The sequence below is a fragment of the Numenius arquata genome, chromosome Z (assembly GCF_964106895.1).
Source record: "Numenius arquata chromosome Z, bNumArq3.hap1.1, whole genome shotgun sequence".
Taxonomy (NCBI): domain Eukaryota; kingdom Metazoa; phylum Chordata; class Aves; order Charadriiformes; family Scolopacidae; genus Numenius; species Numenius arquata.
In genome coordinates, this window is record NC_133616.1 from 85498054 (window position 1) to 85525996 (window position 27943).

General features: G+C 49.2%; 1 protein-coding gene across 1 annotated transcript; it reads right to left on the minus strand.

Annotated features, from left to right (window-relative positions):
* Nucleotides 1-1016: 1016 nt before the first annotated feature.
* FRMPD1 (FERM and PDZ domain containing 1) lies at nt 1017-27922 on the minus strand. The gene is made up of 15 exons (XM_074166473.1): nt 27822-27922; nt 26849-27003; nt 24034-24136; nt 23603-23648; nt 21045-21152; nt 16895-16990; nt 14341-14466; nt 13128-13247; nt 12686-12822; nt 11345-11471; nt 10861-10956; nt 9441-9623; nt 6111-6258; nt 4621-5412; nt 1017-3343 (listed from the first exon to the last, which is right to left on the minus strand). The coding sequence occupies exons 1-15, from the start codon at nt 27920-27922 to the stop codon at nt 1017-1019; spliced, it is 4665 nt and encodes a 1554-aa protein (XP_074022574.1).
* Nucleotides 27923-27943: the final 21 nt, after the last annotated feature.

Genomic DNA, 27943 nt, shown 5'->3' on the forward strand with positions numbered 1-27943 from the left:
TGTACTTCAAACTGGGACACCACTTCATCAGAGGTGCCGAGGTCGTGCCTCCACCACTTCGCGCTGGAGTGGTGAATCATGGGGGGATGCACAGCGGACAACCTTCAGGGGTGAACAGCTCATACCCAGCTAGGGATATACCGCATGTGACAGAAGGAGAGCTACTGACGAGATTGGAAAAAGCGGCTTGTCCTCTCCTAGGGAGGCCAGTGCAATGGGTCATCTCCACAGCTGTGAGGGTGGCATTTGAGTCTTGGGGCTTAATTGTTCCTTCTGGAAGACACGGATCCAACAGTATCATGGGGGGGTTAGTCAGAGACTTTCTCAAACATCAGCAAAGAGAAATAAAAGAGCGGGCTGACACGCAGAAACCATATCATAAGAGCAGGATATGGTGTTGCCTCCCTCACCTGGGACAATCCTCTCTTCATCCCTTGCAAGGAAAAGCAGTTAAATATAGCATAGCTTTGTTCCCAAAGAGATTTCCATCATAAGTCCAGATACATCCTCAGCTACAGAAGGTGGATGAAGCAGCCTAGGTTCCTTCATATTGAGCCAGGGTGGGATTTGGCATCACTTGAGTCCAGAGTCTGGCTGGAGAGCAAGGATGGGAAGGAAAGGCAGGCAAAATGCTCCTGTCTTTCTTCACAGGCGACAGAAGAAGGCTTGAGACACCTTGAGACTGGCCACCTCAAGGCCTTTGGGAGGTGAGGGACAAGCCCCAGCCAAGATACATAAGCCACTGAAGTACTCTAGGAGTTTGCATATTACATATGGACTCTGTAGGCAGAATTACGCAAAGCCAGGCTGGAGAGCAGTATGCCCTGCCCCATGACTATCCCCTGGACAGGGCGGCTCTCGGGGGAGCTAAGCTGATGCGGGTGGACACGTCCTTCTGTGACCATTCTCGAGCTGTGGGGCTAAACATCCTGGGGGGTAAAGCCCGGTAGTGGACAGAGGGAACATGGCTGGGCTCTTCCCCACCCAGTGCACCTGTGTGCCACCAAACAGCCCCATCACAGCAAGGGCGATGCCCTGAACTGCTGCAGGAGACAAAATGTGGCAGCCGTAAGGGCTGTGTGTTGGCGAGCAAGGAGCTTGGCACCCAGATCTGGGCAGCCTTGCCTGCAAAGCTGCTGGTGAACAGCCTGCACAAGCTGGTGGTAGGTGCCCACCACGTCCACGAGCGCAGCCCTGAGCTCCTGCTGCCTCTGCCTGCACAGCTGGCAGTGTGTCACCTGGAAGCAGGCCACCGCCAGCTGGACCAGCTGGTCGAATGTCACCCTCAGCACACCCTGAAGCTCTTTGAGGGGCTGCTGTGTTTTCAGGAGCTCCTGGCAACTGGACAGCAGGTCCTGGGAGGCTAAGCCGAGGGCACCCTTGCTCTCCGCACCCTGCTCTGCACATTGATCTTGCAGGTGGGTTGCTTGGTTCCCAGAGAGCTTCCCCACAAGCTCCTGCAGCTCCGTGGTGTAGGCTAGGAAGCAGGAGAAATCTGCAGGGCTCATCTGTGCTTGGTCCTTCAGCTGGCTGAGGGCTTGGACTTGAGGGTCCCACTGTGCAACGTCCCTAGCAATGGAGACTGGGTGACTGCCCACAGGGGTCCCAGGAAGACTGCAGCTGCTGGATGGTGGGGTGGTGAGGGGCCCCAAAAATGTGCTGCACATGGGGATGGTGGTTTCACGTTCCCCCTTGTCAGCAGGCCTGTGGAAGCAGCTGATATAGGAGAGCCGACAGCTGCACTTGTCCATTCCAAGCTGTGGTGGAGATGTCTTCTTCATTGTGGGAAAACCCAAGGTCCTGGTCATGATCGGGTCAGAAGGGGTCTGCTCATCCTTCTTGTGGTTAAAGCATAGGAAGGAGTGTTTTGAAGCCCTATGGTCTCCTGCTCGTTTCCCCAGTGAGCCCAAAGGTATTGGGCCTGAGGAGATGGAAAGCCCTAGAGATGGAGTCAGAAGACCATCCTTCCCCACCTCAGTAGCCTGTTCTTTGGGAAGAGGAGTCTGAAAAGGCTGCGGCTGTTTGTGAGCCAAATTTCCTCCATCTTTTCTGCACTCTCCTGTATCCAGCCCCAGACTGCTTATCACTTCTTTCTCAAAGAGTGGTCCAGCTGGGGATGTTTGCATCTCCCTTCTGATAGCATCAGCCTCCATGCACCCACTGGTCTTCTGAGAGGCCAAAAGTTCCGGTGGGAGAACTACCCTTTCCTGAGATGGGCTGGGTGATGTGAGGTCTGTCCTCACCCCAAATGAGAGCCAGGAGAGGCGAGTTATAACCCCTGAAGCGCTGCTGCAATCTGTTAAGAGCTGGGTTGCATCTGGAAAACCCACGTGATTTTTATTGTGCACTTTCCATAAGGCTTCCTTGTTTATCACTTGTCTGCATTTTGCCTGTGGCGAGGCACTGTCACTGCTATTTTCAGCACAGCTATCACAAGTAGCTTTTCTTTCTTTGCAGGGAGCTGGGACAGGCTCCTCACACACTGCTTGCCCCCCAGCAGTGGGGAGCAGTTCCTTGTCCTGGACCAGCTCATGGGGAGAGGCCACAATGGGGCTGTGAGCTGATGGCGGCAGTGTGAATTTGTTAGCAGGGCAGGTCACCTCTTGGTCCAGCAACGGGGGTACATGGCCAGCCTTGTGCTGGGCTGCCATTGCCTCACCCACCTCCTTCAGTGCCACTCGGGCCGGCCAGCCTCCAGTGGCCACACAGCTTTGCTCACTTGGCCACCCAGTATTTGTCTTCATGGAGGAGCTTTCCTGGGCAGCTCTGCTTTGTCCCCCAGCAAGGGGCACAGCTTCCTCCAGGGACAGGAAAGGTGGATGTACAGCATGTGCAGGTTGGAGGCCACTGTCCACATGTATGGAAAGGCCTGCACTCCCCTCCCTGTGCTGGTCACCCTGCAGGCGAACAGCTGAAATGGAAGAAATCACCAAGTCGGTCACTGATTTTGTTTCCATGGTGTCAGGCTCCATTTCCATCAGGTCAGAGGATGGGTCCCTCTGGGTGGCAGCAGGCAGTCCCAGCTCTGTGTCCTTCTTGATGTCCTCTGAGGAGGTAGGAGCGGGGAGCTGAGCAAGCAGTGGTGGTGGGGGTGGCCAAGAGCAGCGGCCCTGCAGAGAGCCTGGCAAAGCCAAGGGGAAGGAGACCTGCGAGGTGTAATCGGTTTTCAGGAAAGATCTCCTCTTCCTCAGGCTCTTGGCATATGTCAGCTCCTTCTCCTTTCTGTGTTTCTCCCTTGCTGTCTGCCTTGTCATCAGGTTTTCCCCCAAGCTGTAACACCTTGGTTTCTTTAGGATGCAGGAGGAGTTGTCTGTACCCTCCTGGGATGTCATGTTGTAGCCTGCTGGCAAGAAAGAAACCACACAAGTCAGGAAATAGCCCCAGACAGCAGAATATCCATGTATCTATGCAGTGGGCCAAAAAGCTATTACCGAGGTCCTGTGATTGCAGACACAAATGTTTGGCAGCAAAGACTGGCTCCCAAGTGCCAAAGGAAACTGTCTCTTATGTTATCATCAAGCACCTACTCGGAACCAGCTATGTCAAGAAAAACAAAGACTCTGGGCCCGTGGCTAAAAAGACTGAAGTTCAGGATTAGTGATGAAGGGCGCTGTATAGACTTTCCCTTTATTTACTGGAGTCACTTGATCTGACTGCAGGTACAGCTATAATTCTCAAGTTAAATGTGGTGGTATTAGCAGCAGCTACAGAGAGTGCTGCCTACAGCTGTAGATTATTAACATTGAATACAAACATTATCAGAAATTCCCAGCCTGGATATTTAGATGATAAAAATTTCCAGAGATTATAATTTTGTGCCTGAATGTGGTATTGTTCCCATGCATGAGCACAAAAGCCAAAATTCTAACTACACAAAACAAATTCTTAAGAATTTCAGTCAATGTTGAAAGAGCTGGCTATTTCAGAAACAAGAATCCTCTCCTTTCCAAGAAACGCCAACCACCGGGGAGCTGCTCAGCCACAGGACTCCTTCACCCTGTTCACATAACATGCCACTGACCCAAAAATTACTTTTGGTCTTGGGGATGCATGGAACAATAATGTTTTACAGCTTTTAGCTCTCCTCAGCTTGAAGGAAGATAGCAGAGTGAAGGTACTGCCTGACAGTGGGATTATTTGCCATAAAGCCCCCTGTCAGTGCAAGGACACACGTCTTTGTTCTGTTCTGTTTCTGGGACTCATCACTCTTCATCACCAAAGATTCAGCCTACAAAGGATGCACAGAACTTACTTATGCAGCATGTTGGCTTCAGGATCAGGGAGAGCCATACATCAGCATTCTGGAACTCCTGCAGAAACATGGGGACTTTCCAGAATGCAAAACTCATTTGAAAACTGACTTTTTCTGGGATCCAATGCTTGAATGTGATGCCAAAACTCTGTGCAAAGTTGCAGCTCTGACCCCTTTGTGCACATCCACTGTATTTCTGCTGAAGACTGGCTTATGAAGAATGGGTGTTCAAAGGTCCTTCAGAGATCTTGGGAAAACTGTGAAGAGCTGAAAGACGATCCCTCCAGGAAGGCTGGCAGGGGAAACAGGTGACACCCTACCCAGGGGGTAGAAGGAAGGGGACCTGCAGGGAGTGGGTGCGGGTTTACCTGCCAGGCCATCCGGAGGGCTGAGCCTGTCTGCAGCATCATAGAACTCCTCCTCAGAGCTGGTGTCACCAAAGCCTGGGGGTGGCTCCAAAATGAGGTCGCTCGCCTCTGCCATCTGCTCTGCTCCACATGGTGCCTCTTCCTGGGCAGACGCATCATTCCAAGGGCTTCTTCGAGGTCTGTGACTGATGTTGTTCCTCTCCACGCTGCCTGCAGGTGATATGCTGTAGCACAAGCTGTAATAGCCCATGGTGTTTGTATCAGACAGCTTGGTCTCCAGCACAGATGCAGTAGGGTCCTCCCCTCTCTGCTGAGAGGGACTGTCTTCACACCCAGGCTCCTCTGCACGTGGTACCTGCAAGAAACAGAAGTAGTCTCTGTTTTCTGCCCTGCTGGAGCCTCCTGCAGCATGAATGGGTAAGAAGCTCTTGTCTGAGCTGCTCATCTCCTGCACTGTTGGTGTGTAGAAGTGGAAGAACTCCGGCCTGGAGGAAGAGCAAGCTTCCAACTCATCTTCCTCCAGTGCATCCATAGAGTCACTGGAGCCACTTGTCTTAAACCCTCGGCTCTCAGTGTTGGCTGAGTCTGAAGTCTCAGATGTGCTGTCTGTTGCGTTGTCACCCCCATCGCACTGGTCACTCCCTCCAGCTTGGGACTTCGTGCTGCCCTTGTCCAGGTTGTGGAGCTCTCCCAGCTCCTCCTCGCTGCACACAGGAGCATCCAAGCAATGCTCTGAGGAGGAATCCAGCTCCCAGGAGTCTTCAGAGTCACTGCAGGTCCGAGATTCGTACCCTGGGATTGAAACACATCTATCAGCCCGTCCCTTGCGGTGGCAAGGAGGAACCGCCGGAGAAGGGTTACGTACTTGCCTGCACAGCAGGGACTCAAAGCCCAGGGAGCTGTGCCCTCACTCATCAGCAGACAGGGTGCAATCTGACCTGCAGGGCAGCAACCTGTCAGTGGAGGCTTGGTCCCTCCTGCCTGCTTTGCCTGGGTTTACTGCAGAGCAGTGCCAGAGAGAGCTGCAAAGCAGCAGCCAGGTAACTCACTGCCTAAAGCCTCAGTCTGCAGCCCCCGAGAGGTCAGAGTTATCCTGAGGAGGGGCAGGACAGTGTGGCAAACAGACCCTCTCTCCTGGCTGAGGTATGCCAGCAGAGGGGAAGTTGTGCAGGCTGGTAAAAGAGCACAAGTGCTCAGTGACAAGTTTGCTGTTTCAATGACAGTCACTCAGCCTTCACTCTGGGGAAAAGCTGACAGTTACTGCTGCTCTTCCCCTGCTCCACATGGTTAGGGTTGATGGAAACCCGGCACTGCCTGCATCAAGGCTGACAGTCTTAATAATTTGCAGATGCCAATGCACATCCCTGGGCTACTGTTCTAGCACGATGCTATTCCCAGGAAGGAATAATGCCTCTAATGCTGGAAGATCCACCCACTTTCTCCCCATCCTTTTGCAAAAAAAATGGCTGTTTTTTTTTTTTTAAAAAAACCTTCTTCAGCTGAGACACGGTGCAGTTGCTGTTTTTTCTCTCCCCAGGTAAATATGGAGACATTTGCATCCACGAACAGTCTGTAATAGCCAATGACGAGGCAGACAAGATCTTTTGCACTGTTTGATTCCAGCAGCAGAGTCAGCAGCTTTTTGGGGGGGGGGAATGGGGAGAAAACAGTAAAAATGTTAGAATAGACAAATATTGCTTGTATCATAGAATCATAGAATGGTTAGAGTTGGAAGGGACCTTAAAGATCATCAAGTTCCAACCCCCCCTGCCATGGGCAGGGACACCTCCACTAGAGCGGGTTGCTCAAAGCCCCATCCAGCCTGGCCTTGAACACTTCCAGGGATGGAGCATCCACAACTGCCCTGGGCAACCTGTTCCAGTGCTTCACTACCCTTACAGTAAAGAATTTCCTCCTAATATCTAGTCTAAATCTCCCCTCTTCCAATTTAAAACCACTACCCCTTGTCCTGTCACTGTATCTCCTGACAAAGAGTCCCTCTCCGGCTCTCCTGTAGGCTCCCTTCAGATATTGGAAGGCTGCTATGAGGTCTCCCCGGAGCCTTCTCTTCTCCAGGCTGAACAACCCCAGCTCTCTCAGTCTCTCTTCACAGGGGAGGTGCTCCGTCCCTCCGATCGTTTTCGTGGCCCTCCGCTGGACCCGTTCCAACAGGCCCATGTCCTTCAGAATCACAGAATCACAGAATCACAGAATCACCTAGGTTGGAAGGGACCTTTTAAGATCATCTAGTCCAACCGATGAAAAAAACAAACAAACAAAAAAAAAAAAACCACCACAAAAAAACAAAAAACACACAACACCCACAAACAAACCACACACACCACCCAACACTAATCCATATTCCCAAGCACCATGTCAACTCCTCTCTTGAATACCTCCAGGGATGGTGCCTCAACCACCTCCCTGGGCAGCCCATTCCAATGCCTGACAACCCTTTCAGTAAAGAAATATTTCCTAATATCTAACCTGAACTTCCCCTGGCGTAACTTGAGGCCATTGCCTCTTGTCCTATCATCTGTAACTTGGGAGAAGAGACCGACCCCCGCCTCTCTACAGCCTCCTTTCAGGTAGTTGTAGAGAGCGATAAGGTCTCCCCTCAGTCTCCTCTTCCCCAGACTGAACAACCCCAGCTCCCTCAGCCTCTCCTCGTAAGACTTGTGCTCCAGACCCCTCACCAGCTTCGCTGCCCTTCTCTGGACCTGCTCCAGCACCTCAATGTCTTTCCTGTGGTAGGGGGCCCAAAGCTGGACGCAGTACTCGAGGTGGGGTCTCACCAGTGCCGAGTACAGGGGGACGATCACCTCTCGGGTCCTACTCACTACACTGTTCTTGATACAGGCCAGGATGCTGTTGGCCTTTTTGGCCACCTGGGCACACTGCTGGCTCATGTTCAGCCGACAGTCGACCGACACCCCCAGGTCCTTTTCTGCCAGGCAGCTCTCCAGCCATTCTTCCCCAAGCCTGTAGCGCTGCCTGGGGTTGTTGTGACCCAAGTGCAGGACCCGGCACTTGGCCTTATTGAACCTCATTCCGTTGGTCTCAGCCCATCCATCCAGCCTGTCTAGGTCCCTCTGCAAAGCCTCTCTACCCTCCAGCAGATCAACACTGCCACCCAACTTGGTGTCGTCTGCAAACTTACTGAGGGTGCACTCGATCCCCTCGTCCAGATCATTGATAAAGATGTTGAAGAGAACCGGCCCCAGTACCGAGCCCTGTGGGACACCACTCGTGACCGGTCGCCAACTGGACTTCATTCCATTCACCACCACTCTCTGGGCCCGGCCCTCCAGCCAGTTTTTTACCCAGCAGAGAGTATACCCATCTAAGCCATGAGCATCCAGTTTCTCCAGCAGAATACTGTGGGACACTGTATCAAAGGCCTTGCTAAAGTCTAGGTAGATAACATCCACAGCCTTTCCTTCATCCACCAAGCAAGTCACTTTGTCATAGAAGGAGATCAGGTTTGTCAAGCAGGACCTGCCCCTCATGAACCCGTGCTGGCTGGGCCTGATCACCTGGGCATCCTTCATGTGTTGCATAATGGCACTCAGGATGATCTGTTCCATCACCTTCCCAGGCACCGAGGTCAGGCTGACAGGCCTGTAGTTCCCTGGATCATCCTTCCGACCCTTCTTGTGGATGGGCGTCACATTTGCTAGGCGCCAGTCGGCTGGGACCTCCCCAGTTTGCCACGACTGTTGGTAGATGATGGAAAGTGGCTCTGCAAGCACTTCTGCCAGCTCCCTCAGAACCCTCGGGTGAATCCCATCTGGGCCCATAGACTTGTTTATGTCTTCCTGTGTTGAGGACTCCAAAGCTGGACACAGTATTCCAGGTGGGGTCTCACAAGCGCAGAGTAGAGGGGTAGAATCACCTCCCGCGACCTGCTGGCCACACTTCTCTTGATGCAGCCCAGGATGCGGTTGGCTTTCTGGGCTGCCAGCACACACTGCCGGCTCATGTTGAGCTTCTCATCCACCAACACCCCCAAGTCCTTCTCCTCAGGGCTGCTCTCCAGCCATTCTCCGTCCAACCTGTATTTGTGCCTGGGATTGCCACGTCCCAGGTGCAGGACCCTGCACTTGGCCTGGTTGAACTTCATGCGATTTGCACGAGCCCATCTTTCAAGCCTGTCCAGGTCCCTCTGGATGGCATCCCTTCCCTCCAGCGTGTCGACCTTGCCACCGAACTTGGTGTCGTCGGCAAACTTGCTGAGGGTGCACTCTATCCCACTGTCCACGTCTCCGACAAAGATGTTGAACAGCACTGGTCCCAGTACTGACCCCTGAGGAACTCCACTCGTCACTGGCCGCCAATTGGACATTGAACCATTGACCACAACCCTTTGAGTGCGGCCATTCAGCCAGTTCCTTATCCACCGAGTGGTCATAATCTGATCATAATCTGTGATCATAATCTGTGATCATAATCTGCAATCATAATCTGCAGGAACATGCTGCACACTGCACACTGAAAAGACATTCCCTCTCTCCCATATTGCCATCATTGCAGAACACTCTGTGCATGAGGCACAGAAAAAGAAGAGAAATTGTTTTTCTCACATTTTGTTTCTTTGATATGTCTCACTGATGGAGGACAGCAGGAAGAATCACTTTTCTTCAGTCATTTCATATTCTTCCTAGGAGCTTTCCCTTCTGAGTCTGTTCTAAACCTTTTGTACTGATGACACCATCAGCTAAATGTTACATTTTGAAAAGAACAGGTGGTGTGAATGACTTCCCCCTTGTTCTGTGGCCCTGACACAGCCACACGCCGGCCATCATGAAAGCAGCACTTACCTTCAGATCCTGTAGGTAGATTTTCACCATGCTCACTTTTTCAGACTCCTCTGTAAGCTCCATCCTGCTGATGTTTGCAAACTCTGCCAGACTTGTTATGATGTTGAGCTTATTATTGATAATCTGGCTCACCCCATACTTGGCACCCACCAACAAGGCAACATACGATTCTCTGTCCTGTAGCTGTAGGGGGAGAGATAAAATCTGTAGCCAAAATCTGAGCAGCAACCCATTCATCTGTGCTAGGCAGAGAATCCTCAGCCACCCAAACTTGTGTGGTATCTTTTAACATTGCGCTGGGCTGTAACCAGCTGCAAAGGGAGCCCCTCGTTACTTACAGGCTGTCAGGTCACCTGCTCCCGGCTGTTCTCTTCTCTGGCTTGGGGACCACCAGTTTCCCTGTGCCACCAAGGCAGGTGGCCCCAGAGATGCACCAGCCATCTAGCAGATCCAAAGAGGTGGTCAGCAGCAGGTTGCTATCAGAAGTGTCACCTGGCAGGCTGCGCCAGATGGACCTAGCAAGACCTACTGGAGCTGGCTAGAAACTTCAGGAAGGCATTTTTGATTTTGGAAGAAATGTCAATGCTTTCTGTTAGGATCAGACACTTAAAAAAAATAATAAATACCCATATAAATTGGCAGAAACATTTGAATTTGCACACAAGTGTAAACCTAGGCATTACTCCAACCCATCAGTAAGGTCCTGCTCTGGTTCAGACCTACCTACACTGCTCAACTCTCTGTACAAAACAGCTTTGGTCCACAGTTCAGTACAGATCCAAGTGGGGACAGGCAGAAAAAAAATCCACCCAAGAAACCTTTTGTGAAAAGAGCAGTGTTGTTTTTTATAGTAAGGTTTAAGCGTGGCCAGTATCTTTTCAATAGTTTTTGAACACCTCCCCCCCGAGATCTCTTAAGTACTTCATGACACACAAAATCTAGACAGAGCTCCTCTGAAGAGCAGAAGTCACAACTTTCAATTAGAAAAAATATGCATAATTATTGTGTAGGCTGGTATGTTATTCACTTCAATGGAACTATGCTGTATTACCCTAGCATAGTCCCTTACCAATATTTATTATGATGTCGCAGGACAGGGAAAAGTGTTATGCCTGGAGCTGCCTGAAACAGCATCACCAGAGCATGTTAAATTTTCTGTAAGCATCAAAGCAGACAGGGAAGGACACTTGGTAAGAGGTTGCTAGTCTCACATCAACAATCAGTTTAACATTTCTGCTTTAGATGGGGATTGCTTTGCTTAAGACATATCTTACCCACTGCTTAAGAAGAAGGGTTAAAACTGCTTCTTGTGCCCTATCTTTGCAATTACTGTCCAAGTACACTGCCATAAGAGATGCACAAAGCAAGGCAATAAGACAGTATGCCCAAACCCAATTACATAAATGAAGAGCATTCGTACCATCAGGGTGGCATTAAAGATCTTTCCATTGTACATCTTCAGGTCTCCCAGTATTTGTAGGTAGCTCAGGCGCACTTGGACTGCTGCGAGCATATGCTTCATTTTGCAAGAGAAGAAATACTGTTTAGAAACGACAGGCAAATAAGGTTTGACAGGTAGCCTGTAGGCTAAAAGATGTTACTTTCATACAGGACTTCGTATTTCATCATTACATCTAGCTTGGTTTGCATAGGCAATAGATCTGTACAGGATCATCCCACATTACCACATTTGCCACAAGCAAACTGCAACACAACAGAACACACTATGAAGTGAAATTAGGGTGCGTGCACAGCAGAGGGAGTTTCAAGAGGACAAGATAGGAGGAAAGACCCAAGTGGTCCCATAGAGAGTAGACCCACCGAGAAAAGACATTGCCACTTTGTCCCTGAGAGATGCTGCCACCATCCTGGGAGGCACCTTGAACCCAGGGGACACACACTACCTTCTGCCGAGGGTCCAGGAGCACCTGGTTCCGCTTCATGTGGTAGCTGATGGCTTTCTTGATATCCTTCCCTCTCATGTTTCGAAGCAAAGTTGGTGAGATGAAGTTTTCAATTCCCCAGTCCCTCCTGCCAGAAAGACAGCGAGGGAGCAAATATGGTCCAGCAGTGCTGTCCCCCAGCAACACAGGAACAGCTGGAGGCAGGTGGAGAGGCAGAGAAGGGAAAAGGCACCACACCAGTCCAGGATGCACTGAGCTTCATGTCCGGATGGCTCATGCAATGTGACTGCCTCACTCAAATTCACTTCTGTGTGCATCTGCTACCAGGTTAGGAGTTGGGGTTGGAGGAGCCCACACTTTCATGCAGAATGCCTGTTTTTACATGGTTATACAGGAAACAATCTACAAGCTTAGTCAGCATAATGGTCTCAATCTGTCCTTGCCACCCAGAGGATGAAGACTCTGTCTTTACGTTCACTTTACTTTGGTTGCAAGGTTATTACATTTTAACATCTCTAGTTCCCTAGACCCAACCATGCGGGCCATCTGTTTTGCTCAGCCCAAGTGTTAAATATCCAGGAACTAACAATGCTGCAGTTATCTGTAGTCGCTCTTGCTCCCCACTAACTGCCCGTGGTTGGGTATGTCTTGCTGTATGCAAGGAATCGGTGGTGCTTGCACAGACTGGTGGAGGCTCAGTGCTGCAGTTACCACACAAGTGTCTGTTATTTAATGATTGGCCCATCACAAGTTCTTAAAGCAGGGTTGTTCTCTAGGGCAAGTGTGTTCTAACAGCAGTGACATGCAGCACAGGACACCTGCTGCTTGTGAAAGCATTTTTTGGTATTTTTTTCCAGATCCTATTACTTCACAGGACCTACCACTTATACTGAAATTAGGTATTTCTAATATAGTTCTGATTGATGAAGAGATGTAAAGTACTGGCTGTGCAAAGTTGATGATTATCCTTTCTCTCAACTACAGCATACAAATCTTACTATACTGGCAGAAGCAGCCTGGGTAACCATAACAATGTGAGATATTTGCAACTTCATGTTCTTGCTCTAGCTACAAATCAGAATGTCCTTCTGCTTAGGGACATGCCCAGATGTTATACCATTCCTGTTATTCAAGCAGCTCAGCAGGTTAAAGGGAGGGAGCCTTGTGAAGCCACACTGTGCTAAAATGAATGGCACAACTAAAAGACTACAGTCTCTTTGGGTCACAGACTTTCTTCTATCCAGAGCTAAACACTGGGCAAACAGAGCTGATGCCACTTTTCATTGGCTCTTTCTTTTGCCAGGCTTATTCACGACATAACACGGAAATTTGAGAACTTACTCAATGTATTTCAGGGATACTTTCTGTGGCTGAGCGCAAACATAGATTCTCTCCTGTATGTGCAGAGCAGCCAGACGTAACGCCACACTGCATTTCATTTCCACCGCAAATCTTTCCTGAAGCACATCACTGCAGCTCTGGAACAAACACAGCTGAGTTAGCATGATGATGGGAGCTCAAGAAGAAGTCAGGATAAGACCTCTGATATGACTACTGTGTGTCAAAAAAAGGGAGCCACCCAGATCACTTCAATCTCATTCTGTTAAAAAGCCAAGCATGTAAGTTGATTCAAGGATTTAAGGCAAGTTGAATCCAAATGCTCTGTTAAGTGCTCTGCATTTCTTATTCACGTAACTGAACTGGCCTGAGTATGCTTTAGTTCAAAGCAGAAATGAGAATTGTGTGAGAAGAGATCCGGAAGCATGGAATGCCCTTATTTCACCTGCAGGTAGAGATATTCAAAGGCAACTGGGTCTTCCTGCAGGAGGTCTAAGGGATCCTTTGGGACAAAGCAGACTCTGAAGAGGCACCGATAGTCATGAGATTCTCTTTTTTGGACGACCTGCAACAGACAAACAGCATCATACCACAACTACTGCTGTAGTCCCTCCCTTCATAAATGCATAGTAAGCGTCTAGCTTGTATGGACTCACACAATTTTTTTAAAGCTATTGGCAAGTGGGATGGCTGCAGATTAACCATTTTCCTTAGAAAATACAAGGAGACATTGCTAGTGTTTGTAATTTTATCTTCAATTCTTTTTCTGGTGGCTTGGAAGTCCTTTGACAACAAAACTTCATTAAATATCCATTGATCTCATATACTTGTGAGATAACTGAGACAGAGGCTTCAAGGCCTTACGATAATGACAGAGGAAGGGGCAAGCTTCTCTGCTTTTAAGTTCAGTCATAAGATACAACAGCCTTGAACAGACACTTGGATCATCATCATAATGTCAATAAAATGTTAAGACCCCTGGGTTATATATTAGCATATTTTATTCTGGGTAAATCCCATACAGGTTCACCAATTGAAACAAAGCAGAAATTCTCAGGGACATGTGCTCAGTGGTTGGACAGTATTAGCTACTGAACCTCTTTGCATTACAATGGACCATCAACAACATCAACAGCATGGAGATAAGCCTCCCAAGTAGGCATGTTCTCACAAATTAGGTTAGTCCAGAATTGCTAGCACAGCAAGAGAATTACCAACAGAGCTAACCTCATGTTTGCAGGACACAAACTTTTGATTTAGAATTTAATCACAGTGGCACCTGGCTGGGTTAACTCTCCAACTACCTAGAGAACTGTAAATAGCTGGGTATGCAGCTATTTTAAAACTGTTTCAAAAAGTCCTCCATAGATGGGCCTATCTGACAGATGACAAAAAGCATGTTCATCCCCTACATGGTGCAAGCAATACCAGCCCGTGGGTATTGCTCTGTGGGCTCTCTAATCAGAGTGAGCTGCTTCTGAAAGCACCATTTCTCCATGGGCTCCAGTTAGAGCAGTGGTAACACATGCAACAGGCAGAGAGAAGAGGACAGCACCTCTGCAGATGGGGCCAAGAGGACTCCCTCCTGTGACCCCTGCAGAGCTGAACTCTCAGTCCATGGGTGCTGGCTGCAGGGGCACACAAGGGGCTCTCCCCACCTGCTCAATGAGCTCCTCCTCGTGCAGCAGGTGGATCTTTGCCACGTTGTACTGCTCCTCCAGAGCGAGGGCGAAGTGTGCAATGCTCCGGATGGAGAGCTTCTCCTTCAAGGTGAGAACAATGTCCTGGAAAGGCAGATAGATGGTCAAACAGAATGTAGATGCAGTTGCTGAGCACTGCTAGCATACCACACGAATGTGGATGATTCTAGCCTGCCACTGGCAGCTATGTGGGACAGTGCTGAATGGGCAGTGGCCAGACATAAAATTTTCTGGTGCTGCAACACAGAGCAAATATTTTACTGCTGTTTCACAGGAAACTAGTGCTTCTATGATGTGCTGCCTTTCCCTCATCACTGGCAGCTTCTGAACACATTGACCTAGACAAACCACAGAGGTCTCAAGGTTAGAGAAAGCCTGCGAGCTCATCAGAAGTGGAGGTAGGGGAGATGGGAACCTGTTTGGGACACGAAGCACAAGCTTGGCAGTTAGCTGCTGTGCTTCCCAGCTGGATGTCTGAGCAACAGAACAATATACCAGCCAGGCAGTCGGCAGGATGGTGGCCAGAGCCACCCACGTCCACTGATGCCAGCCAGTTGGTATGGAAAGCAGCCAAGGGAACTGCAGGGGAAGCACAGATAAAGGGAGGACAACACATTTCAGTAGATCAGGAGGACAAGGTAGGGAAACTGCACCTTGCTGTGATAAGAGTGCAGTAAGATGCAAACTTCAAGGTGTAACAGGCACCAAATCTATTTCCTAAAGTCCCATGTCCTGGGCTGCTTCATGTTGAAAGTTTTGGCCTTACACCTTTTAGCTCGGTGGTGTTGAGTACTTGCTGATCCAAATGTTTGCTGTTAACAATTCTAGCTTTCTAGAATGCTATGACACTTTTTGAAGAAACTAAAAAGAACTGGAGAAAAACACTTCTCCTCACCAATAAACAAGAACTTGAGAGCGTAATTGTAAAAATCTTACCAAATTTGAGTGAAACTGGTGTTTCAGTTGTATGGAGAAATCTGTTGGAATACTAAGTGTCATGGAAATAACTAGGTTATTTTTGGCAAACAAAAGACATTACATAAGGCTTGACTGAGCACAAATTGAAAGAGAACTCCTTTGACTCACTCAAGCCTCTTAAGGTAAGCTTAAATGTTTGACTCATCTCAGTGTTAAGCAAAGATCTCTCAAACAGCAGAGAAGAAGAGGAGCTTTTGAAAATGCCTAATTTGGGGAGCATTTTACCCATTTGAGTGTTTCTGTGAGGACGCTGGTGACGGTTACACTCAACATCAGTAGGGAAAAATTTGTTCCAGGTCAGAGGTGAGCAACTCAAGTCAAATATGAGGAATTAATCCATCTTTTAGACCTTAATCCTTTGCAGGTGGGCATTCGAATCTCTCTTTACAACTCATCTCCCCTTTCCTTACTACTTCTTTGCTTTATTTCATTATTTGCTTTTCCTCTGCCCTGCAAGTCACAAGACTGGCAGAGTCTTACAACAGAGTAAGTCTGACTGGCACAAGAAACCACAACAATTTTGTGAAGTTTGGATGAACTAGACAATAAACTTCTTTTTGAACAAAGTTTTCAGTGCATTATAAATACAGTCTCCTTGCTTTTCCCCTTTTCACCCTAGAAACTCAAGAATGTCTGTCCATCATGCATCTTTTCCACAGTAACTGCACTGCTGCAGGACATCATATGTCCTTTAAAAAAATTATGACTTCCAGTCACTGTGCACAGGCAAATCTTATTAACTCCAATATAAACACTAAGTAACTCTAAAGATCAGGCTAGAAAAATTTCACATTTGTAAGCCTATGTCTAAACATGGCAACTATGCAAAGTGCTAGATTAATGGCTCTGGAGAGCAGCATGTTGCATTTTAAAGAGAATTATGGTAACTTGTCTATAATGCTTCCAAGTACAAGTGATCCTAGGGAGGTGGTACTGCTTTTCCATCTCAAGGTGTTGATCAGTTTCCATGTCTCCATAGGGAAATGTTTTCACCGGTGCAGAAATGAGGCTGGAACATGGACAGGCACTTTAAGTAAGAACTGGCATAATTGCACTTGCTGAGCTCACACGATATCCAAACCTGGACTCTATTGTCCCAGTCCCCAGCCAGGAGACTTGTTCTCCCTCTCAGGAATGCAGATTGTCACTGCTATATTAAACAACCTCCTCTGTATTCTGCCATGTGGTTTCCAAGGAAAGCAATGTTTGTGAGGACAGCTGCTCATTTGCCAATCCTCCACCAAGCTGCCCTCTTGCCCAACTTCAATCACACTTCACAAAGCTGTAGTGGTCTCATAGCCGGGTTCCTGCAAGTTCCGTGAAAATTGGTTCCTAAGGAATTAGAGGTGAACCAACACAATGCCTCCTCTGCAGAAAGGGCATGGAAAATGCAGCATGCTCAGCATCAGCCACCACTCCAGTTCCCACTAGCTGGCCAATACAACCAAAAGGTTGCAAGTTCCACTGCATGCACCTTTGCTATTAGATTGAATTCAGGTGGTGAGAACAAAGACAGACAACGAAGCATCTTTACCTTCACAGTAGTGCTCGTCTCAAACCTGAAAGCTTTCGTCTGTCCATTTTCCAAGTATACCTTGAGAACATTGGGCATGCAAAGAAGAGAATTCCCCTGTAGAAGAAAAGCAACAGCACTAATTCTTGGACGTTAAGCCTCCGGGCATCAGGCTGCTCCGCCTGACACAGGACATCCTGTTATAAATTAAAATCCTTCTCTGCTTCTGCAATCTTCTTCTGTGGCACCAAGCTTTATTCCCTGATTATGCTTCTGGCACAGAACAAGGGAAAGAGAGCATAACAAATGCCTTTACCATAAAACTGCATCCAATGTAATAGCTGCACATGGCCCAGATATGCCCACTGTTCAGCTCCCACATGGCACAGGAAGATCTGGCAGGAACTGAAAGCTGCGAGCCATCCTCACTGCCCATTACCAGAAAAGCAGCGATGTCTGCTGGAAAAGACATCTTCCCGTTATTGGGCAAGAGCTACCCAAACCCTCCATGCTACCATGAATAGATCTTGCACACCATCGGAACACTGTAGGATTCAGCTGAACATGCAGTGGTAATTTTATTGAGCATTCCCCTAAGGTTTGTGACTCTGGGACTTCCCAAATGAGACAATGTCACCAGAGTTTCTTGAGATAGGTCTCAAATGCATTAGACAAGGCAATGACTCCCATAGCAAAAGCACCTCCATTGGGTGCTCTGAGAAGGGTTTGGGAACTTGCCCAATGTCCTTCTGAGGCTGTCTAGGGCTGCACCTTTCAGCCTTCCACCTTACTCCTTTAGTAGAGTTCATTTGCACCTTCCTCCTTGTTTTCAGCCTTATTCTTCATGTTCAGTGCTGAGAATGTTTACTCCTCCCCACCCCAGACTTTCCGTTCAGCATATCTTTCTTATGTTCTTGGACCAGGCATGTCCCCCCAATCTTAAAGAGCTTATCTACTTGTCATGACAGTCTCAAGACTGAGAATGGCATTTCTAAGATGATGTCTCCTATGTTTCATTTGCTGTCTAACACCTTATAAATTTCACAGCCTTGGTTCCTCTTGATAGACGGCCCATATAGCCTGGAAGTTCTAGCAGAACAAACATAAACCACTTCTGAATCTTGTTCCTTGTTCCTCCCCTCCCTGTTTTGTGGGATTCAAGATGCCTACAGTCATCACTGAGAAAAAAAGAGTAAATATTGCCACTATTCCCAAGCCCAAGCTCTAACTCCTTTGTGTGAAGTAGCATGAACACATCACATGTGTCAGCCTTTGGGTCCTCCAATTTCAGAACAGTGATGCTGGTTTACACCAAGTGCATATTTTCTCCATTATGTCCCGCAGCCTCGGGTTATCATATGGATGGGGCCTTGTACAGCCAGCACACAGCAGAACTTGAACTTTATATAGAAATTTGTATACAAATGAAACATCACCACTCTCCTGGTCAGATCCAATTAGCTGGCCAGAACACCCAGATGGGATTTCTCTCCTTTTGTGCAGGCTCTAATAGACTTCTATGAATTAATTCAGAAAGCTGCTTCTATGGCTTAAGCAGCTGTACCCCTCCTGTTTTGTCTGATGCAGGGTTGATTTACTCCATGTTACAGCCAGGCCCACAGCTTCTAATAATACACTGACTGATGCTGACCTGAGGATCCTGAGGGACATGTCTCTTGCATATCATTTAGTTATATGAGAATACATAAGTTCAGAACTGAAAATGGAGGCTGGATAGCATTTCAGCTTATTAACAATTTATGTTCCCAAACTGGAGTTTCAGGTTTCAACTGCAGAAAGCAGCCTCTGGGTTCCTTCCAGTTGCCACAAAGATCACTTAGCAATGTTCCATTAAGATGAGAAGAGTAGTATATTTACTGAAACAGGAGGCTTTGCAGTTTTTCAGGGCCATAATACCCATTTTGGCTGTCCTAATATGTCAGTCCACTGAAAGGAGAGTATTTCTAAAACACTCAAGCGGAGTAGCTGCTGTCTATGGTGAATAGTGCTTTTCCAGAAAGAAGTCATAAATATGCAACAAATTCATTTACTCTTCCTTTGTGCTAATATTTTACTGTTCAAAACAGGGTCCATATCCAACTGATGAAAAAGGAAGCTAACACCAGTGGGATCCCAACACCCGAATAAATTTCTCTTACCTTTATGTTCTCATTAAATGAATAGCAAACTGTATATTGATTGGGTCCCTCCTCTGCGCTTGCAAAGGTACATTTAACTTAGCTCAGCAGAGAATTGACAGAGGCTTTGTAGGAAGCGCAGAGTACAACGTCCCCTTTGTAAGTGCCTTCTTCAGACCTCTCAAGACCTTCCTTGCAATCAGTAAGTCAATGGCACAGATGTAAGACCTCCATGTGCTGCAATACCAGTGCCCAGTCTGGCTGAAAAAGCTCCATGGAAGCTCCCACGCAGATACTAGTGTGAACCTCCAGAAGAAAAGCAGAATCTGCTGGCATTTTCAGGTCTGGCTGTATCCCATGACCAGCCTTGCCCAAGGCTTCTCAGTTATCTCTGCCTGGGACCACTTCCACAGCACATCCTCCCCTTCCTTCCCTAGTCCCTGAGCTATACGGCCTGTGTGTCATGTCTCCCAGATGCATGAGGGGTCCAGCACCTGGCTTCTATGTCAGGAATGGTGGCCCAGCTGCCATAATGCTTGGGCAGGATCCCAGACAGAGCTGTCATTGACATCTGAGGGATGTGAACACAGCCCTTGGTACAGCAGAGACAAGCTTTGCAGCAGCTCCAGCACATCTGGCAACAACTTGGTTGGAAGGAAAGAATGCCAGAGTCTAGAGAGATGTAACTGGGAACCGTGTCAGGAGTCACACCTGACCCTCTCCTACTCTAATGAGCAGGCCAGAGAAGGAGAAGGAGTCCTGACATGCCTGGAGTCAGTCACAGGTGATAAAGCATTCTCACTGTGCCTGTCTAATAAGCTGGTGACCTAAGCTGGTCTCTGGCTGCACCTCTGCCCTGGTGCAGGGCGGGAAGAGGAAAGGCCTCCTGAGCTGGGTCAGGAGAGCTCCCTACCGCCAGAGTCGGGAAACAAAAGACAGCCTAGAAGAGAAGAAGAAAAGGGCCTAATGGCTGGCTGATCATCACTGCAAAGTGCAAAGCAGCAAGATTTGGTCAGACCTGAACAACTAAACATCACTAAATAAGTTGGGGACAGGAGCTGGGGATTTTGACCACTGAAATTTTTCATTCCAAAGGAGAAAGGAAAACTCAACAGAGTTAAAGACTCCCAACTGACCCCAGTTCATCCCAACCACATTGAGCTTTGTAAGTTACACAGAAAGAAAAGGAAATATTTTAGAGCTGTTCTCCCCTCAGAAAAGTTAAAAGTGTTCTCACTGCTTGCCCTTTTCTACTACAGGCAGACCCGTATCTACCCACTCATTTGTTATCAGTGCTAGAAACCCTGTGATAAATTTGCAGCATTCCTCCAGAGAGCTGTGATCTTGTTTCATGTAAGAACAGATTGGCTCAGCTTACACAGTCTGTTATAGAGGCAGCTGTGAATGCTGTGTGCAAACCTGCTGCAAGGATATGAAACACAACAAGCTGTCAGCCTATCAGCTAGAGAACATGTCAACTTTAACAGCAAAGCAAAGTCACCAGTACCAAAGTCTCTGAATACAGTGCTACCTGAACACTGCTGAAGGCCAGGAAGAGATACCCCAGCTACTTTGGCAGCAAATAAACCTGGCACAGACAGTAGGATTCACCTCTCATCTTTAGGGTTAGGATTTGTCACGCCCAAACTTCAGTCTAGGTTTACTACGGAGAGATTAGTACCTCAACAGATGACTGCTACACCCCACAGCTGTGTAATGCTGATTTAAAGTTCACCTGATGGTAAAAGAACAAAAGTAGTACATGTAGGTATTTTCCATAAGCCTAAGTAAGAGAATCAAAGATAAAAGCCCCTGGAGATGCCAGTGCTTACCCCCAGTCACCATTGAGTCTAGGGAACAAGTTGGGACCAGATGCCTGGATGCATATCCAGGACAGACTCGCACAGTGAGGGTGCAGCCACCCTGTAGGTCCTGCCCACGTTAACCCACCCTGGCATCAGCCCACAGGAGTAACCCGGGTCTTCCCAGCACACAGTGCCGACGGCGCCTGGCTGCAGATGTGCCCCACTGACCTGTGTGTGTCCATTCACCAGCACCTCCTCTGCGAACCGTACTTTCACGGGGTTTGTTTTCAGCCTTGCCCTCTTCTCTGCAGTAAGAAACGATGACTTAGGCCCACCCTGAAAAAATAACAGCACTGGGTTGGCAGCTCAGTCTGTCGCACGAGAGGCAAAGGCCCACGCAACAGGCAGGGTGTGACCACATGCTGACGCTGCTCACACCACACTCCTGGCACTTACAGGACCAGGCGCCGCTAGCAGTCTCTCTGCCCCAAGCTTGCTTCAGGCCTTTTTCAATGATCTGGGCAGTTGCTGCCTTTGCAGCCCAAATCCAGCTGTCCAACAAGTGGACGCATGTGTAACGCATGCTGTACACACTCCTAATTTGCTGCATGTTAACCCATTACTGTGTTTAGACGCCTCCCTAACTCCCACAACGAAGCCAGAATGACTTAACAGAACAACTGTTAATCTGCCAGGATCTGGCTTGCAGTGGGGCTACACAGCATCATCACCAGCACATGCAGAGGGCCCTGCAGTAACAGATAGAACCCCATCAGGGTTTCACAGGAACACAGCTGTGAATCACCACTTCCCAGCGCAGCTGGGGTTTCTAGAGCAAATTCTAGTCTCATATTGCAAATGTTTAAGAAAACTACCCAAGGCTAAAAACCCTACTTGACTTATTCGCACTGTTGTCAAATAACCATGGTTTCACTGTGGCAGGGGCCTACCAAGCTCAGAAGACACCACACAAGTTCTTGTGCCCAGATGTCCTGTTCCTGTAAAGCACAGTATTCCCCAAGAGCAGAGACAGTATCCCTCAGTATCGCCCCAGACAACTTTGAGGTAGAGCAATTCCTCCATTCTTGCCAGAGGCACAGGTGCCTCCCAACCTGCCACAGCCCCATCTTGCCCCAAGGCCATCTGGCAAGGATGGAGAAAGGGAGGCAGGCAGGAGCCTGTGCCTGGCCAACGAGCCCTTCCAGAGTCTGCTGGGTCATAGGGAGCATCATGCCCCACAGCTGCCCTGAGGAGGGACAAGACCCCCCACATCCCTTCTGGTGCAGCCAGGGCAGCCCCAACAGAAGGTCTGGTGCCCGTCGATGGGAGGTGTTACCTCTCAGCTCTAAGCAGAGCTGCCTTCAGAGTGGGGCAAGAGCCAACCCCAAAACCAAGACCAGCCTTGGCTGTATTTGGAGGTGTCCTTAAAGTGACCTGCAAAGGAAAAAACAAAAATAGGTTCATGCCCCATTTGCTTCTCAACAATGCATGAAGGCCTGTGAAGGGTGTTCCAGATCCATGAAGGGTTTGCCAGATGCTTTTTTCTCAGGCAAAAGGGAAAATTTTCCCCCTTTTGGCAGGCATCCAGGTCTTGCATGAGTAACTCTCATCTCCAGAGCCAGATCAAGTACTGGGAGGACCGACAGCCAGTATACCAGGCAAGGGAGATCACATTAACAAAAGAGGGAATCCACTGTTCAGTGGGTTTGCTTAAAGTTTTTCTGGTTATTTTGGCTTTGTGCACATCCGTTGAGTGCCAACACACATGGGAAACTTTGGACAGGAAAAATATATTTAAGAGATTTTCTCTTTATTATATCTTTACTGAATGGCAAAAAAACCTCATGACCTTAAGCCTGAGAGCTCCTGTAACTCTTCTGAAGGAAGAGTTTCCAAGAATAAATCAAAATAAAATAAAACTCCAAACAAACAAAAAAGACTCCCAAGATGCTTTCTGGGGCAGGGCCGGGGGGAAATCCCCCTCAGGCCACTTTCATACATCACAAGAAGCCAAAAGGCACACAAACCCAATTTTGTCGTTGCTTTGCAGCTCCGCTTTTACATACATTGAAATCCTCATGGATAAACACATCATATCATCATGCTCACAGTACATGCCTTCTGGGGAATTTTATGCTACAGGAATGGGCAACCAGCACCAAAGTTTTGTACTAAAACTTAGCTTCTGTTCCCAAACTATGATCCACACCCAGGTCCCAGCCCTTAACCACACATAGCCTGGAGAACAAGGGATAATTTTTTCCAGCACTCTAAGTAAAAGCTCAAGAGCTTCTAAGGAGCACCTAGGGCGAGTGCTGAGCCTGCAGCCTTGGCACCTGCCTTTTGTGCCCGGAGATCAGAGACCCCTGCACGTGAGGAGCACTCCAGGCTGTTCTTGGAGGGCTGGACACAGCTTGCTGGGGAGATCTGCCTGCATCCCCCTGTGGAGTCCACTGGGCCCTTATGGCTCCTCATGGAGCCTGCAGCTCCAGGGAGCATGGCCTCAGACCGCCCAGCAAGCCTCTCCAGGCAGTGGGCTCTGCAAGCCGCCCGCCCCCTGCAGCCAGGGGAGCTGTGAGGAGTTGCCACTGATTCTCTCCAAAACCTGCTTAAAGGGCGTGCATGAAAGCAGAGGGCCCTTACAGTCCCTCACGGCTTCGGCCGGGCGCTTGGGTCCTGCATGGCAGCCCAGCCGCCCCACCTTCCCTGGGGGCCACGCCACTGGCCATGACCATCTGGGGCAGTGCTGCTGGGAGTGCTGAGAGTGCTGAAGAAAGGCCATTTACCGACGTGCAGCGCAGAACGGTTAGTAGGAGCTCATCACCGGCCTCCCTGAAACAGAGACAGGCAGTCAGACAGGGTCAGCAGCCGCCTGCGCCCCCCTCCCCAGCATCTCAGCTGTTGGCCCCTGTGCGCCAGGCGAGGGAAGGCCCTCAGCTGGGCAGGGCACAGCCCACCAGGCACCACCATGGTGCTGGAGAACAGGGAATCCCTCTCTCCTGGGCCTCTGTGTCCTTCAACCACAGCGTGGGCTCATCCCTGCAGGGCTGTCCCCCACCCAGTCCAGCACCCCAGGAGGTGGCGGGGTCCCCCTCAGTGGAGTCCAGCCTCACAGAGCCATGCACCATCATAAGCCCTTGGTGAGACCTGGTCCCCGCACCTCTCCTCTCACCCTCAGCCACCTCATCCACGCCAGCAAGACCATGCAGGACCACACCTGATGATGTCAGCCGCTCGTTCAACAGACAAGTCATGCACTGCAGTCGAGTTTATCCTAAGGAGCTGGTCACCCGGCTGCAGCTTCCCTTCAGCAGTGCTCCCTGCAGGCAACCGACACACTGTTAGTCATGGCTGCTCCATGCTGGCAGACCTCCTCCCACCGGGGATGACCGCTGAGCACTCCCCTTCCCATCTGCCTCAGCAACTACCTCTGGGTGGCAAAATGAGAAGGGGCCAAAGGACGTTGGTCCCTGATGCCAGCTGGTGTACTCTGCCTGTATCCATGCCACATCATCCAGGCTGGGCCCTGGCCCCACAGGATGCCCCCACACAACAGAAAATCACTCTTGCACATGTCTTTTCCCTTGTCACACACCACCACGGTTCAACATCATTTCGGTCACAACAACCCCAGGCAACGCCACAGGCTTGGGGAAGAGTGGCTGGAAAGCTGCCCAGCAGAAAAGGACCTGGGGGTGTTGGTGGACAGCCGGCTTAACATGAGCCAGCAGTGTGCCCAGGTGGCCAAGAAGGCCAATGACATCCTAGCCTGTGTCAGGAACAGCGTGGCCAGCAAGAGTACGGAAGTGATGGTGCCTCTGTACTGGGCACTGGTGAGGCCTCACCTCGAGTGCTGTGTTCAGTTCTGGGCCCCTCCCTACAGGAAGGACATTGAGCTGCTGGAGCATGTCCAGAGGAGAGCCACCAAGCTGGTGAGGGGTCTAGAGAACAAGTCATATGAAGAGAGGCTGAGGGAACTGGGCATGTTTAGTTTGGAGAAGAGGAGGCTGAGGGGGGACCTCAGTGTCCTCTACAACTACCTGAAAGGAGGTTGTAGAGAAGTGGGTGTTGGCCTCTTCTCCCAAGGGAATAATGGCACGACCAGAGGAAATGGTCTGAAGTTGCGGCAAGGGAGGATTAGATTAGATATTAGGAAGAATTACTTTACTGAGAGAGTGGTCGGGCACTGGAACAGCCTGCCCAGGGAGGTGGTGGAGTCGCCATCCCTGGAGGTATTTAAGAAATGTGTAGACGTGGGACTTCAGGGCATGCTCTGGTGCCCGAGATGGTTGGTTTGTGTCTGTTTGTTTGGTGGGTTTTTTTGTTTTGTTGTTTGTTTTGTTTGTGGTTGGACTTGATGATCTCAAAGGTCCCTTCCAACCATGAAGATTCTGTGATTCTGTGACCACACTGTCCTCAGACAGAGGCTCCCAGTAACCCATGGGAGGACGGGGGCAGCAGCACTGCCTTGCCCTCTGCCCACTCACAAGTGCTCCCTCTCTGCGGGGTCTTCTGCTCCCCAGCCTGACCCTGCTGGTCACAGCCCAGCTGCTGGTCACCTGCAGCTCACAGGCTGGGCTCAGCACTGCTGGCATGCTGCCATCCCAACCGAAGTGCTGCAGCAGTCCCCGGGAGATGTGAGCTGGACTCCCAGCACAGTGACTCCTCTCTGCAACCCGGGAGAACCCGGGGGAGGTCTCCTTAACCACAGTGTCTGCTGGGAGGATCCACAGTAAGGGGAAAAGATGGTTTCTGAGCTTTGCTTTCCAGGAGAGGAGCAGCTGCAAGATTCAAGGGGCTAAGGAGCAGGCAGACTTCTGGTCTGAGGAAGAGTGTGCATGCAGCCTCCAGCTCCTCCACAGCCAGCCTGCTGGCCCATGCACACTACTGAATTTCTCTGCCAGATAGGTGTGCCCACAAACCCACCTATCACCCACCACCTGCCCCTCAGGGAGACCCTGGCATCAGGCACCATACATGAAAGGCAAAACACATCATTTGGAATGAAACACAGGCTTTTAGCTGTGGGCTTCCACAGCAAAGGGCAGGACTTAAAAGGACAGATTTCTTTGTGCTTCAGTTTTAATAAAATGTTGATTCTTTCTGAGTAGGAAAAAAGAAGAGAGTAACAGAAAAACTCCTTCTCCACTTCTTAGACCTCAAGACTCTCAGCTACTTTAGCCACATTTCACATGGAAGGAGCATAAAGAGAAAATTTCCCTCAAAGCACTGTAAAAGGACAGAGACCATATTTTATGCTAAACACCCCACAAGCACGAGCGCTTGAACAGGCCATTCTCCCAGGCAGATGGTAATGCCACGTCCCACATGGGTGGCCAGAGGCAGAGCCCTGGCCAGCCCTCCAGCCACCCTCCCATAATACCCGCCTGCCCAGATCGGACACGGTCTTTCTCTGGCTGTCACACTCACATGGACAGGTAAAAAGCAAGCATTTTTGTGTACCCATTAAAAAATAAAAGGTAAATAAAAAAAACAGATTCACAGTTTTAGATTCAAAACCTCCAAGCCACCTTAAAAGCAGAATTACATCCCTCCCTTTTATAACTGGAAGACTTGATCTGCTTGACTTGCCCAGAATTTCACCTAGGCTGCCTGTAACTAGCAGTGATCCTCTCCACGTTACAGGGCTGTAAGCCCAGAGAGCATATTCTGCACTGGGGCCACTGCAGAATAAGAACTCTAGATGAAAGTCTTCCTTTAAATTTCAGATAAAACACCAGAAATAACTTTGGTTTGAAGCAGCTTTTTGCATCCCTGAAGGTTAGTTGTGTCTAAGTGCAGAGCTATGAAGCTAGCATTGGCTTAAGTTTCTTCCATGCCACCAGAATCAGGCAGGTGTTGAAGCACTCTGCACGCCACAGGCTTTTGCCCTCAGTATTCAAGGATCACATGTCAACCAGAGGTACCTCAGAAACTCATCAATACCTGGCAGGAGTTTATCACTAAGCCTGTCTGGGATAGTTCAAGCTTCTCACACCTGCAACCTGTAGGGAGAAGGAAATGGTACTTACCTGCAGTGACAGATGCAATCGTAAGAGGAAGGGTTGGACAAATCTCAAAGCCATAGTGATGGAGGACCAAATCTTTGTATACTGTGACAGTAAGTTTGACACGGCTGGGGGGCTGGCCACCACCACCGGTGCTGTCTGTCACAGATACTCTGCCCCTGTGAGAAAAGAAGCTGGTGATTAATTAGATATAGTCAGAAGATACTTTATCAGAGGGACACAGACACATACATATACACTCAGCCCCACTTCCAGTGGGCTGCACCAGTACTCAGAGAAGCCTGGTGCAGCCCACCTCAAACCTCCCTGGGTACCCACAGGTGGCTCTGCACTGTGCAGGCCAGCAGTGGTCCCCCAGGCTCCACAGAAAGCTGAAGACATCAGATCAGTGGCACCAGCTGGTTGTAACCACGACTTCTTCAGCCACCCCAGCCCAGTGGTCACATGGAGGGAGAACTCCAGGTGTGCCCCACAGCAAGCCCTGACCATAGATCACAGCAACACCTTTACCCAGCAAGGCAGTGAGGGAATGTACAGTGCTCTGCTTCTGCCAGGATCCAGGCCAGCCTAATTTTGATTCACAGACCTTAGGAAAGTAAAGCAGCAGTGGGCCAAGATCCTTTGTAACGCAACCCAGTCTTGCTCTAAAAACACAGGCCTATAGCAAGACACAAAGAGAAGTAAAACCCCATCTTCAAAAAAAGCATATTTTGCATTGAGCAGTGTTGTATTTCTGTAAATGTGGCTCACAAAACCAGAATGGGCGAAACAAGGAACATCTGCCCCTGGAAACCAAGGGGGATGCTTAAAAACACTGTTTTTTTCTTGGGACTACTGTATGCATATTTCCCAAGAACAACTAAAACAATGAGTAAGATCTGCAACCTGTGACTGTCCCTGTTTGCTGGGAACAAGCTTGTGCTGTCTCTGATCAAAGGTGATCAACAGCTATTCCTTTCACAAAAAACATATTTACCTGGATGCACCGTCCCGAGAGCGGTGAAGCCATTTTGCTACCATTTGCTCTATTCTACATGCTTTGCGTGTCTGGATTAAGTTAGTCTCCAAATCTTCCATTTACCTGAAAGTGGCAGAAAT

Coding starts and splice junctions, on each gene's coding strand:
- FRMPD1 (XM_074166473.1), bottom strand. CDS start 27,922: ATGGAAGATTTGGAGACTAACTTAATCCAGACACGCAAAGCATGTAGA. Junction 23,649..24,033: donor CGAGCGGCTGACATCATCAG/GTGTGGTCCTGC, acceptor TCTCTGTTTCAG/GGAGGCCGGTGATGAGCTCC. Junction 3,344..4,620: donor CCCTCCGGATGGCCTGGCAG/GTAAACCCGCAC, acceptor CTTTCTTGCCAG/CAGGCTACAACATGACATCC.